The sequence below is a fragment of the Lycium ferocissimum genome, chromosome 11 (genome assembly GCF_029784015.1).
Source record: "Lycium ferocissimum isolate CSIRO_LF1 chromosome 11, AGI_CSIRO_Lferr_CH_V1, whole genome shotgun sequence".
Lineage (NCBI taxonomy): Eukaryota > Viridiplantae > Streptophyta > Magnoliopsida > Solanales > Solanaceae > Lycium > Lycium ferocissimum.
This window is the reverse complement of record NC_081352.1, coordinates 29,005,513-29,016,754: the sequence shown is the minus strand read 5'-3', so window position 1 is coordinate 29,016,754 and position 11,242 is coordinate 29,005,513. Positions and strand designations below refer to the sequence as shown.

Genomic DNA, 11,242 nt, shown 5'->3' with positions numbered 1-11,242 from the left:
ATAAACAAATTTATGCCTTGGGGTTGGTATTTTAAAAGGAAAAGGACACTGTGTGGCCATCAGAAATTTTAATGACCCAAGTTTTACCTTAGTACCGCGAAATAGACCTTCAGCCGAAACTATTGATGCGAAATAGCTCACCGACCCAATCACTACAAGAGATCAAACGTTTTGTGGCGACTGGCGACCAAAGTCGCTGCAAAAGATCTCAAAGTCGCCACTAAAGACATTGTGGCGACATTGAGGTCGCTGCATGTACTGTTGTCGCTAAAGGTTTTTTGTGATGACTCCAGGGAGTCGCCACAAGAACTACACATTTGTGCCGACTAAGCTTACCACAAAAAGGAAACAAATATGCAATGGAAAAAATTCACAATGATGCTTTTTATTTTTTGGGGGAAATAGCATATCAATTTAAGCGATTTCTTATGTTACATCGCTATTATGCTAACTTACACAACATTAGCCTTCGAGAATCTACTTGAACCTTGTGTTCAAATATTCTATGGAAAGCAACATCTAAAAGAAGTGGTGGAGGAAATTGAGCCTTCAAGAAGTATTCCAAAACATGTATAATATGTGTGTAATTTGTAAGTAAACATTGATTATACATTTAGTATACACAAATTATACAACAATAATACAATTTGTTAACTCATACTGTAGGGATACATATTCTATTCAACAATAATACAATTTATATACATATGATACATTTTCTATACATATACATTAGTGATACATATACTATACAACAATGATACATTTTCTATACATATCTTTGGAATTAGTTGAAAAAAGGCTACAAAATGAAATTATTTTAAGAGGGTTAATAAAGGTCTTTTAAGCTTCTTGGGTTATCCGGTTGTCAATAGTTTGGGCTGGATGACTACTTGTGTCCTTTTTCCATTTTAAAAACTAATTGGGCTTTGATCATGGATCTAGGATGACGGTTGGGCTTGTAATAATTTGTTATTTTCTTATGTTGGGCCGTTAGGAGCATGTTAGGCCCGTCAAAAAATTAGCTAGGAACATGTCTAGGATCGGGTTTGGGGGGAGGAAGGTTAAGTGATTTATATATTTCACGTCACCTAAATGATATGGGCAGGAAAATCTCCTTAAACTGTGATATTAGTAATCTTAAAAATAAGATAGATTACCTGCTACAATAGGTAATGAATTCTTTACAATAACTGTGTATATAACTTAAACTATTAATTCACAAAAGGTTGAGTCTATAAGTTATCCTTCTCAGAATTATATTGTGTTTTTTACTTTTGTACATCATTTTAGTCGGCTACTGGCCATCTTCAATTTAGTTGATTTCTGCTTGGTTAATACATTATGTTTTTCTATTACATTGAGTTTTGGAGAGTTTGCTTCAATTCCAATCATCGATCGCTACAAATTTTCGTTTTTAGGTGACAATCTTATTAATATTAAAAAAGAGTAGCACAAAAAATTTAGAATATCGGAACATCCTTCCATCCCTCATATAATCTTATTCACTGGCTATAAGACCGACTCAATGTGAGAAATTGAATCATTCTTAGGGATTTGTGGATTGGACTGGAATTGGAGAGAAAACTTGAACTGTGACATGATCAGTTACTGCATGTTTAATGAATGGTGTTTGAGCATAAATGTTACATATTACATTTAAGTACTTAATAAAGTCATATATGGTTCTAGGTTGGAAGAAATACAATGGTTTTCACTTCTTAAATCTGAGAGTACTAATCAAATTAGGTTAATTAGGAAGATAAAGAAAGGTAAGTGGTCCATATATTCTTGTTATTCTCAATCAAAAAGAAAAAAGTAACGACAACAACTAGAAGAAGGTGCAACGAGGAAATGATCAGTTACAATTCGTGACACTACTAAAATCTTCGGTCTTTTATTTATCAATCTCCAGTGTTTTATTCTGTTGATCTTGCTCTAAAAAAGCCCTAGAACTAAAAAAGAACATCTGCAGTGGCCCATAAAACCGATCTCCACGTCAAGTGAAATTCGTATTCCATTTACCTTCTCTTAAGTTGACACACTAAAAGGTGGAATACTCTGTTCAAACCTGAAAAAGTTACCAGGATCCACTTTGCTTTTCACCTTTGCTAACCCCTCAAAGTTACCATTAAAATATTTTTCACCCCAAACTCTTGAATTTGAATACCTATATTCTCCATCATTTGCACCAAAATCAAGATCTCTATAATTGAGATAAGCACTTCTGGAAGAATTTGACAAAAATTGCTCCATTTTGTTATAAAGTTCCCTTAACCAATTAATCTTCTTGCTTGATATACTTTCACTATTATCACCCCAATTCACCATATACTGAATATTGAACAAATTTCCCTTTCTATGAGGAAATGGAATTTCAAATTCTGAAATTTCATCCATTCTTCCACCTAATGGATCCTATATTATCATTGGCCTTTCTTCGTCGCGAAACATGTTCTTTACCATTCTCCACACCTCTTTTGGCAATGGACTCTTCACAAAATGAGACGTCGCCTTTTGGTAATTCTTTGTTTCTGGCACAGTCCTGTTTACCAAAAATTCAATCGAATCGTTTGTTCTCTTAGATGCAAAATATAATATTGTGTTTATCCAGGGTACTTCAAAGCATTCTTTGTTTATGCAAGGTAATTCAGTGCAGTTCACCACTGGATCTTGAAAACAATCTTTTTGGACTAATCCAAATTCGGGGAAAGTTTGATTCAACAATGGGATTAACTCACTCACTCTCCCAAGAAACAACCCTTGAAATGAAACTTGGACTATTTTTTTACTTCCAATTCCCATATTTTGAATCAAGACTCTCATGAACAAATTCTGACTCAATTTATGTGACATATTTTGCCATCTTTGGAGTGAATTTATAGTTTCCCCTTGTAACTTTCGGCGTACTGTGAAAGCAGTAAGCTTTGATGGTACGTGTACTAGCTGAATTTTCCAAGCTAGAACGACACAAAAACTCGATCCACCACCTCCTCTTATAGCCCAAAACATGTCTTCTCCCATCGACTCTCTGTCGTAATTTTTCCATTTACGTCCATTACACGAGCATCGAGGACATTATCCGCTGATAGCCCAAATTTCCTCATCAAAGTTCCGATTCCGCCCCCACTAATTAGCCCACCACTGCCAACAGTAGGATACAATCCTCCTGGAAATGCGAGATTTTCGCTTTTCTTGGCAATTTCGTAATAAAGTTGCCCCATTGTCACCCCTGTTTGAATCCAGGCCGTTTGATTGTTTTCGTCTATGTTGATTTCATCAAGTTTGAATAAATCAATTATAACGAATTGAGTTTCCGATACAGAGCGAAAAGAGAGGCCTTCATAGTCATGGCCACCACTTTTCACTCTAATTTGTAAGCCATATTTCTGGCTACAAAGAATAATAGGTTGGATTTCGGATTCGTTTTTTGGGGCTATGATGAAAATTGGATGTGTAGATGAAGAATTTAGCCACCTTGGATTTTTCTGGCCATATTCAATGAGAGATGAATATGTTGGTGATTTTGGAAAGTGTATATGTTTCTCAATATTTTTGTCTGAAGAATGGTTATAAATGCAATCAAGAAACTCTTGTTGAGCATTGGTTTCTATGTATAACAAGAATGAAACTAACAAAAATGGAAGAAATTGAAGTCTTCTCATTTTCAGAACGAGTTAAGCTACTAAGCTAAGTTGTTAGTGAAGAACAAGGTATAAGCGATTTTTTTCTCTTGTTTTATTTTTGTGGAACAATTTGAACTCTCGAATAGAAAATGAAAGAAGACCATAGAGAAATTGCTTCTTTTATAGTGTCCAAAGCCTAGTGACTAGTGAGATGAATAACTATAAATGTTACTACTTAAAGGTCACATTAACATAGAAATTGAATAAAGAAATATAACAAAACTTTACAGTGAGGCTTAAAATGAATAACTACGCACTAATTAAGGCTCTCTATTAACAAAGAGTTGAATAAAAAATCAACGAGGAATCTTTGACACTATTTATTAGAATGTGAACATGACCCACACGATTTTGTCAGTATTATAGAAAAAAACATAACGATAATTTGTCGTAATATTTTTTTGTTTGAGAATGCGGACAACATGATTGATTATTGTGCTGGCAAGGTCCATTTTGAATTTGGCTATAAATTGTAATATTAATTGTATGTATTAGCTCTATAGAACATAGCACCTAAATATCTTTTGTAGAACATCTAGGTATGTAAGTGGATTGTATTCCACTCTTCTTTGCTTTTTTTTTTTTTTTTTTTTTTTTTTTTCTCGCGTCTTTGATTTGTAATAAATTATCTAGTTTTAAATACTTGAAATTGTGAGATTCCATTGGAATAAGTTACATATGATATTAATTACGAACTTCAAGTTGTGAGTTACATTAACAATTTAAGTTGAGAAGGGATTTTACCTGATGTTTGTTTGTATTATATTTGTAAAAATAAACTTTTGGGATTATTTGAGCGACCTCCGCTCAGATACTGAATACAATTTGGTTACATAATTTAACTGACGATTATAGCGGCTTATTACTCTATTTTTCAAGTTACCATATCAGGCTTGCTATGAATAGTTATTTGTTGTAGGTCAATTTAATTCGCTAAATACCGATTTAATGTAAAAAATATATATATTATATTTGTAAAAATAAACTTTTAAAATGAGATACTCCTAACTTAAATTTATTTTAAAATGAGATACTCCTAAAATATCTCAAAATCCCAATGGAAGCAGCATTTCAATAGCTCTCTCTTATTCTTTTTAATTTCACACTAGGACAATTTTTATATAGCGTAACGAGGAGCACATCAAATAAGAATGGTACATGTATAGGTAACATTTTTGCATATTCACGGGACAAAAAATGAAACAAGAAAAGCCTTATTGCTAAGATAGGATAATGAATGTGGCCAAATGGGTCAGACTATAATCAAATTAAGTTGGGGGATTTGGCACTGTGTGCATTTTGGTACAGGAAATTAGCATATATTAACCAAGTTTTAAGAATGTGGCACAAGATGACCCATTTCCACATTTTGGGTTAAAAAAATTGGCATATATGACTAAAGTCTTTGAGTAAAAATATTTTTGTACCCTATCTTACAGAAGGTTAAATTTTTGTATACGTATTCTCTTTCCTATATTTCTCTAACTTCTTCCCCAAACTTCTCTCCATTAGAACTCTAGAATGATTAATATATATTCTTTAAATTCTTCATTAGAGGGTTATTGTAGTTGGCGTTTCCCCTTTTTAAGAAAATAATTGAATTTTTAATTGGGTATATGTATTTTGGTTTTTGAATAATAAATTACTATTATTCGGAAATTTCTCTCTCCTTAACTATATATGTGTAGATATTTGAAAATCTCATTTCTCTTTTAATTGCAACTTTAGTTTGGATATCAATTTATTCACTTGTTGGTTTGTTGATTAAGATGTATACAATTTTATACACATGTTTTTTTATATTCGATACATCTATTGTTAGTGTTTTATACATATATTGAATGTGTTTTTTAAGGGTTTGATCACAGTGATCAATTTATTCTTTGAGATGTATACACATGTTTCTTTATTTTTGTTGTTTTTGTATACATATATTGAATTGTATACATTTATTCCTTTTGTTGCTAGTTTGTTGAATGTTTGTAATTAATATGTATTTTGATATAATTTGTTGAATTAGATATCCAATTTTGGTTATACATACTAAAGATGTGGTTTGAATATTATTATTTTTCAATTTTTCTTGTAGGAAGGTGGATTATTATAGTTATACATATGGAAAATATTTTACTAAGAGAATGAGAGTTAAAAGGAGATCATGCTTTTGCCTTGATAGACCCATTTAACAAATACCTCTCTTATCGAAAATGATAGAAGATATGGTGATCGGATGTATCCATAATTTTATATATATATAAGAGAATAAATGAGAAATGGAAAGATAGTATTATTGATATTAACGTGGATTAAAAAATAATTAATCTGTTCTCTCTCTCTCTCTTCTTATATATATATGATATATATGTCAATTATTTTAGGCCTAATAAATGAATGTGGCCCAATGGGTCAGACTATAATCAAATTAAGTTGAGATAATTGCAGTCATGGGCTCGAACAAGTGGGAGACAGAAGCCTCAATAAGGTCCATTTGCCATTTCAACAAATGCATGTAAACAATCCAATCTCCATTTCCTTTTGGGCTTGACATTTGGCATCACATATCCTGATTTTTCCGCCTATGGAAAATGATATGACCAGAAGGCTAGCTCACCCCATCCGAAATTAATCCTTCTAGCTGGAGATTGTTCCCCCAATGACACTGCCTGGGCTGGTCCATTGCCATCCGTGGTGTATATTTTTACCACGGCCGGTTCAGAATGACGAGCCTTGACCCAATCTATCAATCAAAAAAAAAAAATGTGCTCAATTTTCCGAGATATTAAGAAATTCATGAACGACATTTGCTACCCAACTTAAGGGCCTTTCTTTTAGTTCCTCAACTCTCTTTTTATCCAAATGGGATGGAGAGAACATCACCAATTAAAATACCCTTTTACCAACTTGCCTTGATTATCATCTCCATTACTCAATCTAGTTCGACCATCAACCACGATACCAATGTTATGTACTCTTATAAATTCAAAAGTAAATTATAATTCTTCTGAACAAATGTTGTGAATTTATTCTGCAATGGAAGCACCATTTCAATATCTCTTTCTTATTCTCTTTAAATTCACACTGAGACGACTTTTACAGTTTGTACGTATCGAAGAGCACATCAAATAAGAACAATATACGTATAAGTAACATTGTTGCATATTCACAGGACAAAAAATAAAACTAGAAAAAGCTTTATATACTAAGATAGGATAACTGGATGTGGCCCAATAGCTAAAGCAACTCTGGACGGACTTTTATCATATCAAGTTGAGATAATTTGCAGTCACGGGTTCAAACACGTGGGCTGCAGAAGCCTCAATAAGTTCTATTTGCCATTTCAACAGATGCATGTAGACAATCCAATCTCCATTTCCTTTTGGACTTGGCATTGGCATCACATATCCTGATTTTCCAGCCCATGGAAAATGATATGATCCAAAGGCTGGCTCACCCCATCCAAAATTAATCTTTTTGGCCGGAAATTGTTGCCCAGATGACACTACCACGGCCGGCCCATCACCCTCGGTGGCATATATTTTAGCCACGACGGGTTCAGGACGATGGGCCTCAACCCAATCTATCAATCCAAGAAAATGTTCTCGTGTTTTCGCAATATCAAGAAATTCATGAACTACATTTGCCACCCAATTCAACGGCTTCTCTTTTAGCTCCTCAATTTTTTTCTCTCCAAATGGGATGGAGAGAACATTACCAAAATACCCTTTTAGCAACTTGTCTTGATTGTTATCTCTGTTACTCATCAATCTAGTCCTACCATCAACCACGATACCAAACCTAAAATTCTTGAAACTCAATGTTTCTTTAACTCCACATGCGATAGTTTTCCAAAGGAAAGCGCTGAGTGATTCAATTTTAGATCTCTGGGATTTCGTACTTTTCTGGTCATGATTGGCTAGTGATTGTAAGTGCCCGAGTTTTTCCCCCGTGACATAGTAAATTCTACTCGTGACTTGATCGTTAGGGTTAAGGGTTGCGGTTTTTGTAGGAGGTAGGGTTTTTATTGGTACGTATAAGCCATCGACCGAGTCATCGTAGTAACCAGGACGTCGAGGAAAAAGGGAGGACCGTCGGAAAGATGGGAGCTGAGAGAGTGGCTTGGATTGAGCTAATTCAGACCATGACACAAGAAACAAGTTGGCTGAATATGCATCAGCTACTCGATGATCAAATGTGCAACCCACTACTATTCCTCCACATTTGAGTTGTGTAACCTGCAGTGAAAAATTGTGTAAAGTTGCAAGAAATTAATAAACCAAATAAGAGAACAAATTAAAGTCAGATTTTTCTAATTAGTCTGTCCTAAAAAGAGTGAAGTTTTTATATTTAGAAATAATTTAATATTAAATTTCACATTTTATCCTTAATGAGATGATTTATAAATCACAAATTTGAATCGTCTTACTTTATTTTTAAATTCCCTGTCTAATCAAATGTTACGACATAAATTTGGACGGAGGGAATAATAAAAAAGTATAGAGCAAGGGCTTGCAGAGTCAAGGTGTCCTGTTATGTATTTAGTAAAGTATATAATTTAGTAAACTAATTTTAATTTTGATTAGTTTAGTTTTACAATCGATATTATAATTAACCTTAAATAGATAGAAACTAGATTTTGTTGCCGGTAGGTTTTCTTAGACTATGAGGGTTGTCATATTCTTATGAATCCTAGCTTCTCTAGTTAATTCAATTAAGCTTTGAGTTTAAATTCTATTTACTTATTATGTAACAAATTAAAGTATTTACATCATGAAGTTATTTAAAACATAATTGCAGCCTTGCAGGTACTCTATTCAAAAACATTGATTAATAACCTAAAATAAACGGATAGAAATAAATTACACTCATACTTTGATCATTATCAATAGTCAAAATTGAATAGTTTTGTTGAAATTATAATTAGTTAATTAAGTAAATAAAAGTGTGTTCTATCTAATAACTTAGCTTAAGTAACATTGTTTGATGTTGATAGTCACACACTTTAACATCAAAGCAGGCAAAGGTACTAACTTTGAGTCTCATGATCACTCATTATAAAAAATGAAGTGTTTGCCTGTTTGGCCCTTGAGAAAAATCAGGTCTCCATCTGTAGAGATGGATTCACGATTTGAAGTTTATGGGTTCGGAATTTTAATGCTTTTGAGCTTCTAGGTCCTAACTTATAAATTGTACACATTAAATAGATTTCTTAAGACAAATATAAGGTTTAAGCCAAATCTATTTTCTTTTTTTGTTAAACTTTGTCTCCATTGACCATGCTGAACCCGCATATCGAACTGTATTGTCTACTTCGAAAGTTATATATAGGTACGGGGGTACAGACACTTCAAAAATTTAACAATATTGTCTTTGTTAAGTTGGGACATTCACAAGGTCACATGCATGAAAAATAGGAAAAATAGTGCACGAAGACATATATTACCTGAACAGCTAGTACACCATGCTTCTTCTTAGGAACAAGTTTTCCCTCAATACTTTCATCTGGATTATAAAAATTAATCTCTTTGAGCTCAACATCAGCAAAAGCTTCAGTAAAATAAACTCCACTATTATTGCAAAGAACCTCAGGTTCTCCAGCTAAATTTTCAACAATTTCTCCAGCAAATGCATAGTAAGAAACTAATGTTTCAGCCAAAGAATCTTTAAGAATTTTTACCATTGAACTAAATTCTACATTTATTTTCTCCGAAATAATAATGGGATTTAGATAGCAGAACAAAACTCCGACGTCTACTGCAGGCAAGAGTAAATCAAGATTGGATAATGGTAGCCAATATTTTTGCATTGGCAACACTGCTGCTACTATCTCAGTTTTGTTCACTTTCACATTGAAGTTTCTTTTGGAATTCATCTCCTTTTTGCACATTTTTCTTATAAGGTTTGTGAAACTGAGAGAAGTATAAGGTTCTTGACACTATGTATAGTGGTGTGTGTTTGCTTTAGAGTAAATATATAATGGATGGATGAGAGAGCTAATCTATTTATAGGGTTTAACTAATTGTACACGCTAATAGCGAAAAGAACTTTTAATTAACTATCAGTTCACCTATAACGATGATTACAAGTAACCAATCATAAATAGTCTAATTAATAATTTGAAAAATAAGACATGCACATATTATATGTCCGGAACGGAGTCAAGATGGGAAGTTTATGGGTTGTGAACTTGACACTGCATAGCTCTTTTTAATTTTTTCAACGGTGAAGGGGCAAAGAGGAAGAGGATACTATGTTACTGGTGGGTTTGAACCCTTCATCAATCTCAACTTTGGAAGGTAGCACTACAATAAAATGATTAGAACAGCCCTTCATCACTGAGTCGCAGGTTTATTAGAGACAATAAAATGATGTTCATTAATTATTTATATTATTAGTGACAAAAACTAAGATCACAATTAAATATAAAATTTTATGACTAAAGTTTACAATGTTTAACTACAAATTCTAATTTGTCGCTATTGTATAATAACATATTTTTTGTCACAGATTGGGTACAATATTAATGACAAAATAATGTGTCACGAATAACTTAAAATTCGTGGCTACTGTTATCCAATAGATGGCGCCAACTATTTTTTGGTGGGAAAATTTGTGGACAAAATTCGTGCTATGAAATTTTGTGTTTTGTCACTAAAAGTATGTGTCGTGTATTTAAATACGAAATATAATTTTGTCATGAAAAGGGAACAATTAGCGACAAATTCTGTTTCGTAGTTAATAGTTTTGTAGATGTATATCACATTTGTTGTAGTGTAGGGAGCTCACCAAGTGGACTAACCCTCACTCATGCATAACTCGTTTTAGTTACTGAATTCATAATTAAATATTTATACATATTTAATGAATTTTCTACTATAAATATAGGGCGTGTGATGTGTAAATAAAAGGTGCTGAGTTCTTAGATATATACCTTAGAACAAATTAAAACACACTAATATAGTATAGGTATTCTATAGTAAGTGTGTGTATATAAGCAAATTCTGCATTAATAAGATTCAGAATTGATGGGATAATTGTTAATCAAATACTAATAAGTTGGTGTATTCGAGATATATTATTAGGATTGAGCGATGGACGTGGAAGAGTTGGGGATAATTGTTAAATAATAAGTTTGGTGTAGACGAGATAGTGTTAGGCATGGGTACAAGATTGAGTGATGCACGTAGAAGAGTGTGTGCTGGTGATTATTGAGTTTAACTACTATACTTTAATTATTCGGATCATTCAAAAGATAATTACACGTAATTATGTTGGAAATCTTACGGAAAATACTTCAACACGAACACGTGTAGGGACTTTTCTTCATCACGAACACTTGTAGGAACTTCTTTTACACTTGAGGAAAATGCTTGATCACGAACAATTGTAGAGAATTCTTCGTAGCTTGAGGCATGCCAATAGCTGTCCGTCCTTAAGGATATTTCACCCGGTATGGGTGTATCCCCCGAGATTCAACAAACTCTTCTACAGTACAAAATTAGGAGTAATCTAACAAAGATTTATCTTAAAGTTAAAAACCCAAAGACACATCTCATAAA

General features: G+C 33.0%; 1 protein-coding gene and 1 pseudogene across 1 annotated transcript; both read right to left on the bottom strand.

Moving 5' to 3' along the window:
• Nucleotides 1–1,783: 1,783 nt before the first annotated feature.
• Nucleotides 1,784–3,781, bottom strand: LOC132036605 (berberine bridge enzyme-like 22; annotated as a pseudogene).
• A 2,945-nt stretch (nt 3,782–6,726) lies between these two features.
• Nucleotides 6,727–9,558, bottom strand: LOC132037219 (coniferyl alcohol acyltransferase-like). Its single transcript, XM_059427694.1, has 2 exons — nt 9,127–9,558; nt 6,727–7,918 (listed from the first exon to the last, which is right to left on the bottom strand). The coding sequence occupies exons 1-2, from the start codon at nt 9,553–9,555 to the stop codon at nt 6,944–6,946; spliced, it is 1,404 nt and encodes a 467-aa protein (XP_059283677.1). The 5' UTR covers nt 9,556–9,558; the 3' UTR covers nt 6,727–6,943.
• Between the last annotated feature and the right edge of the window lie 1,684 nt (nt 9,559–11,242).

What these genes read in the sequence shown, in the direction of transcription:
- LOC132037219 (XM_059427694.1), bottom strand. Translation starts at nt 9,555, where the DNA reads ATGAATTCCAAAAGAAACTTCAATGTGAAAGTGAACAAAACTGAGATA. An exon ending in ATGGTGTACTAGCTGTTCAG is followed by an intron (nt 7,919 to 9,126) that starts GTAATATATGTC and finishes TTTTCACTGCAG; the next exon opens with GTTACACAACTCAAATGTGG.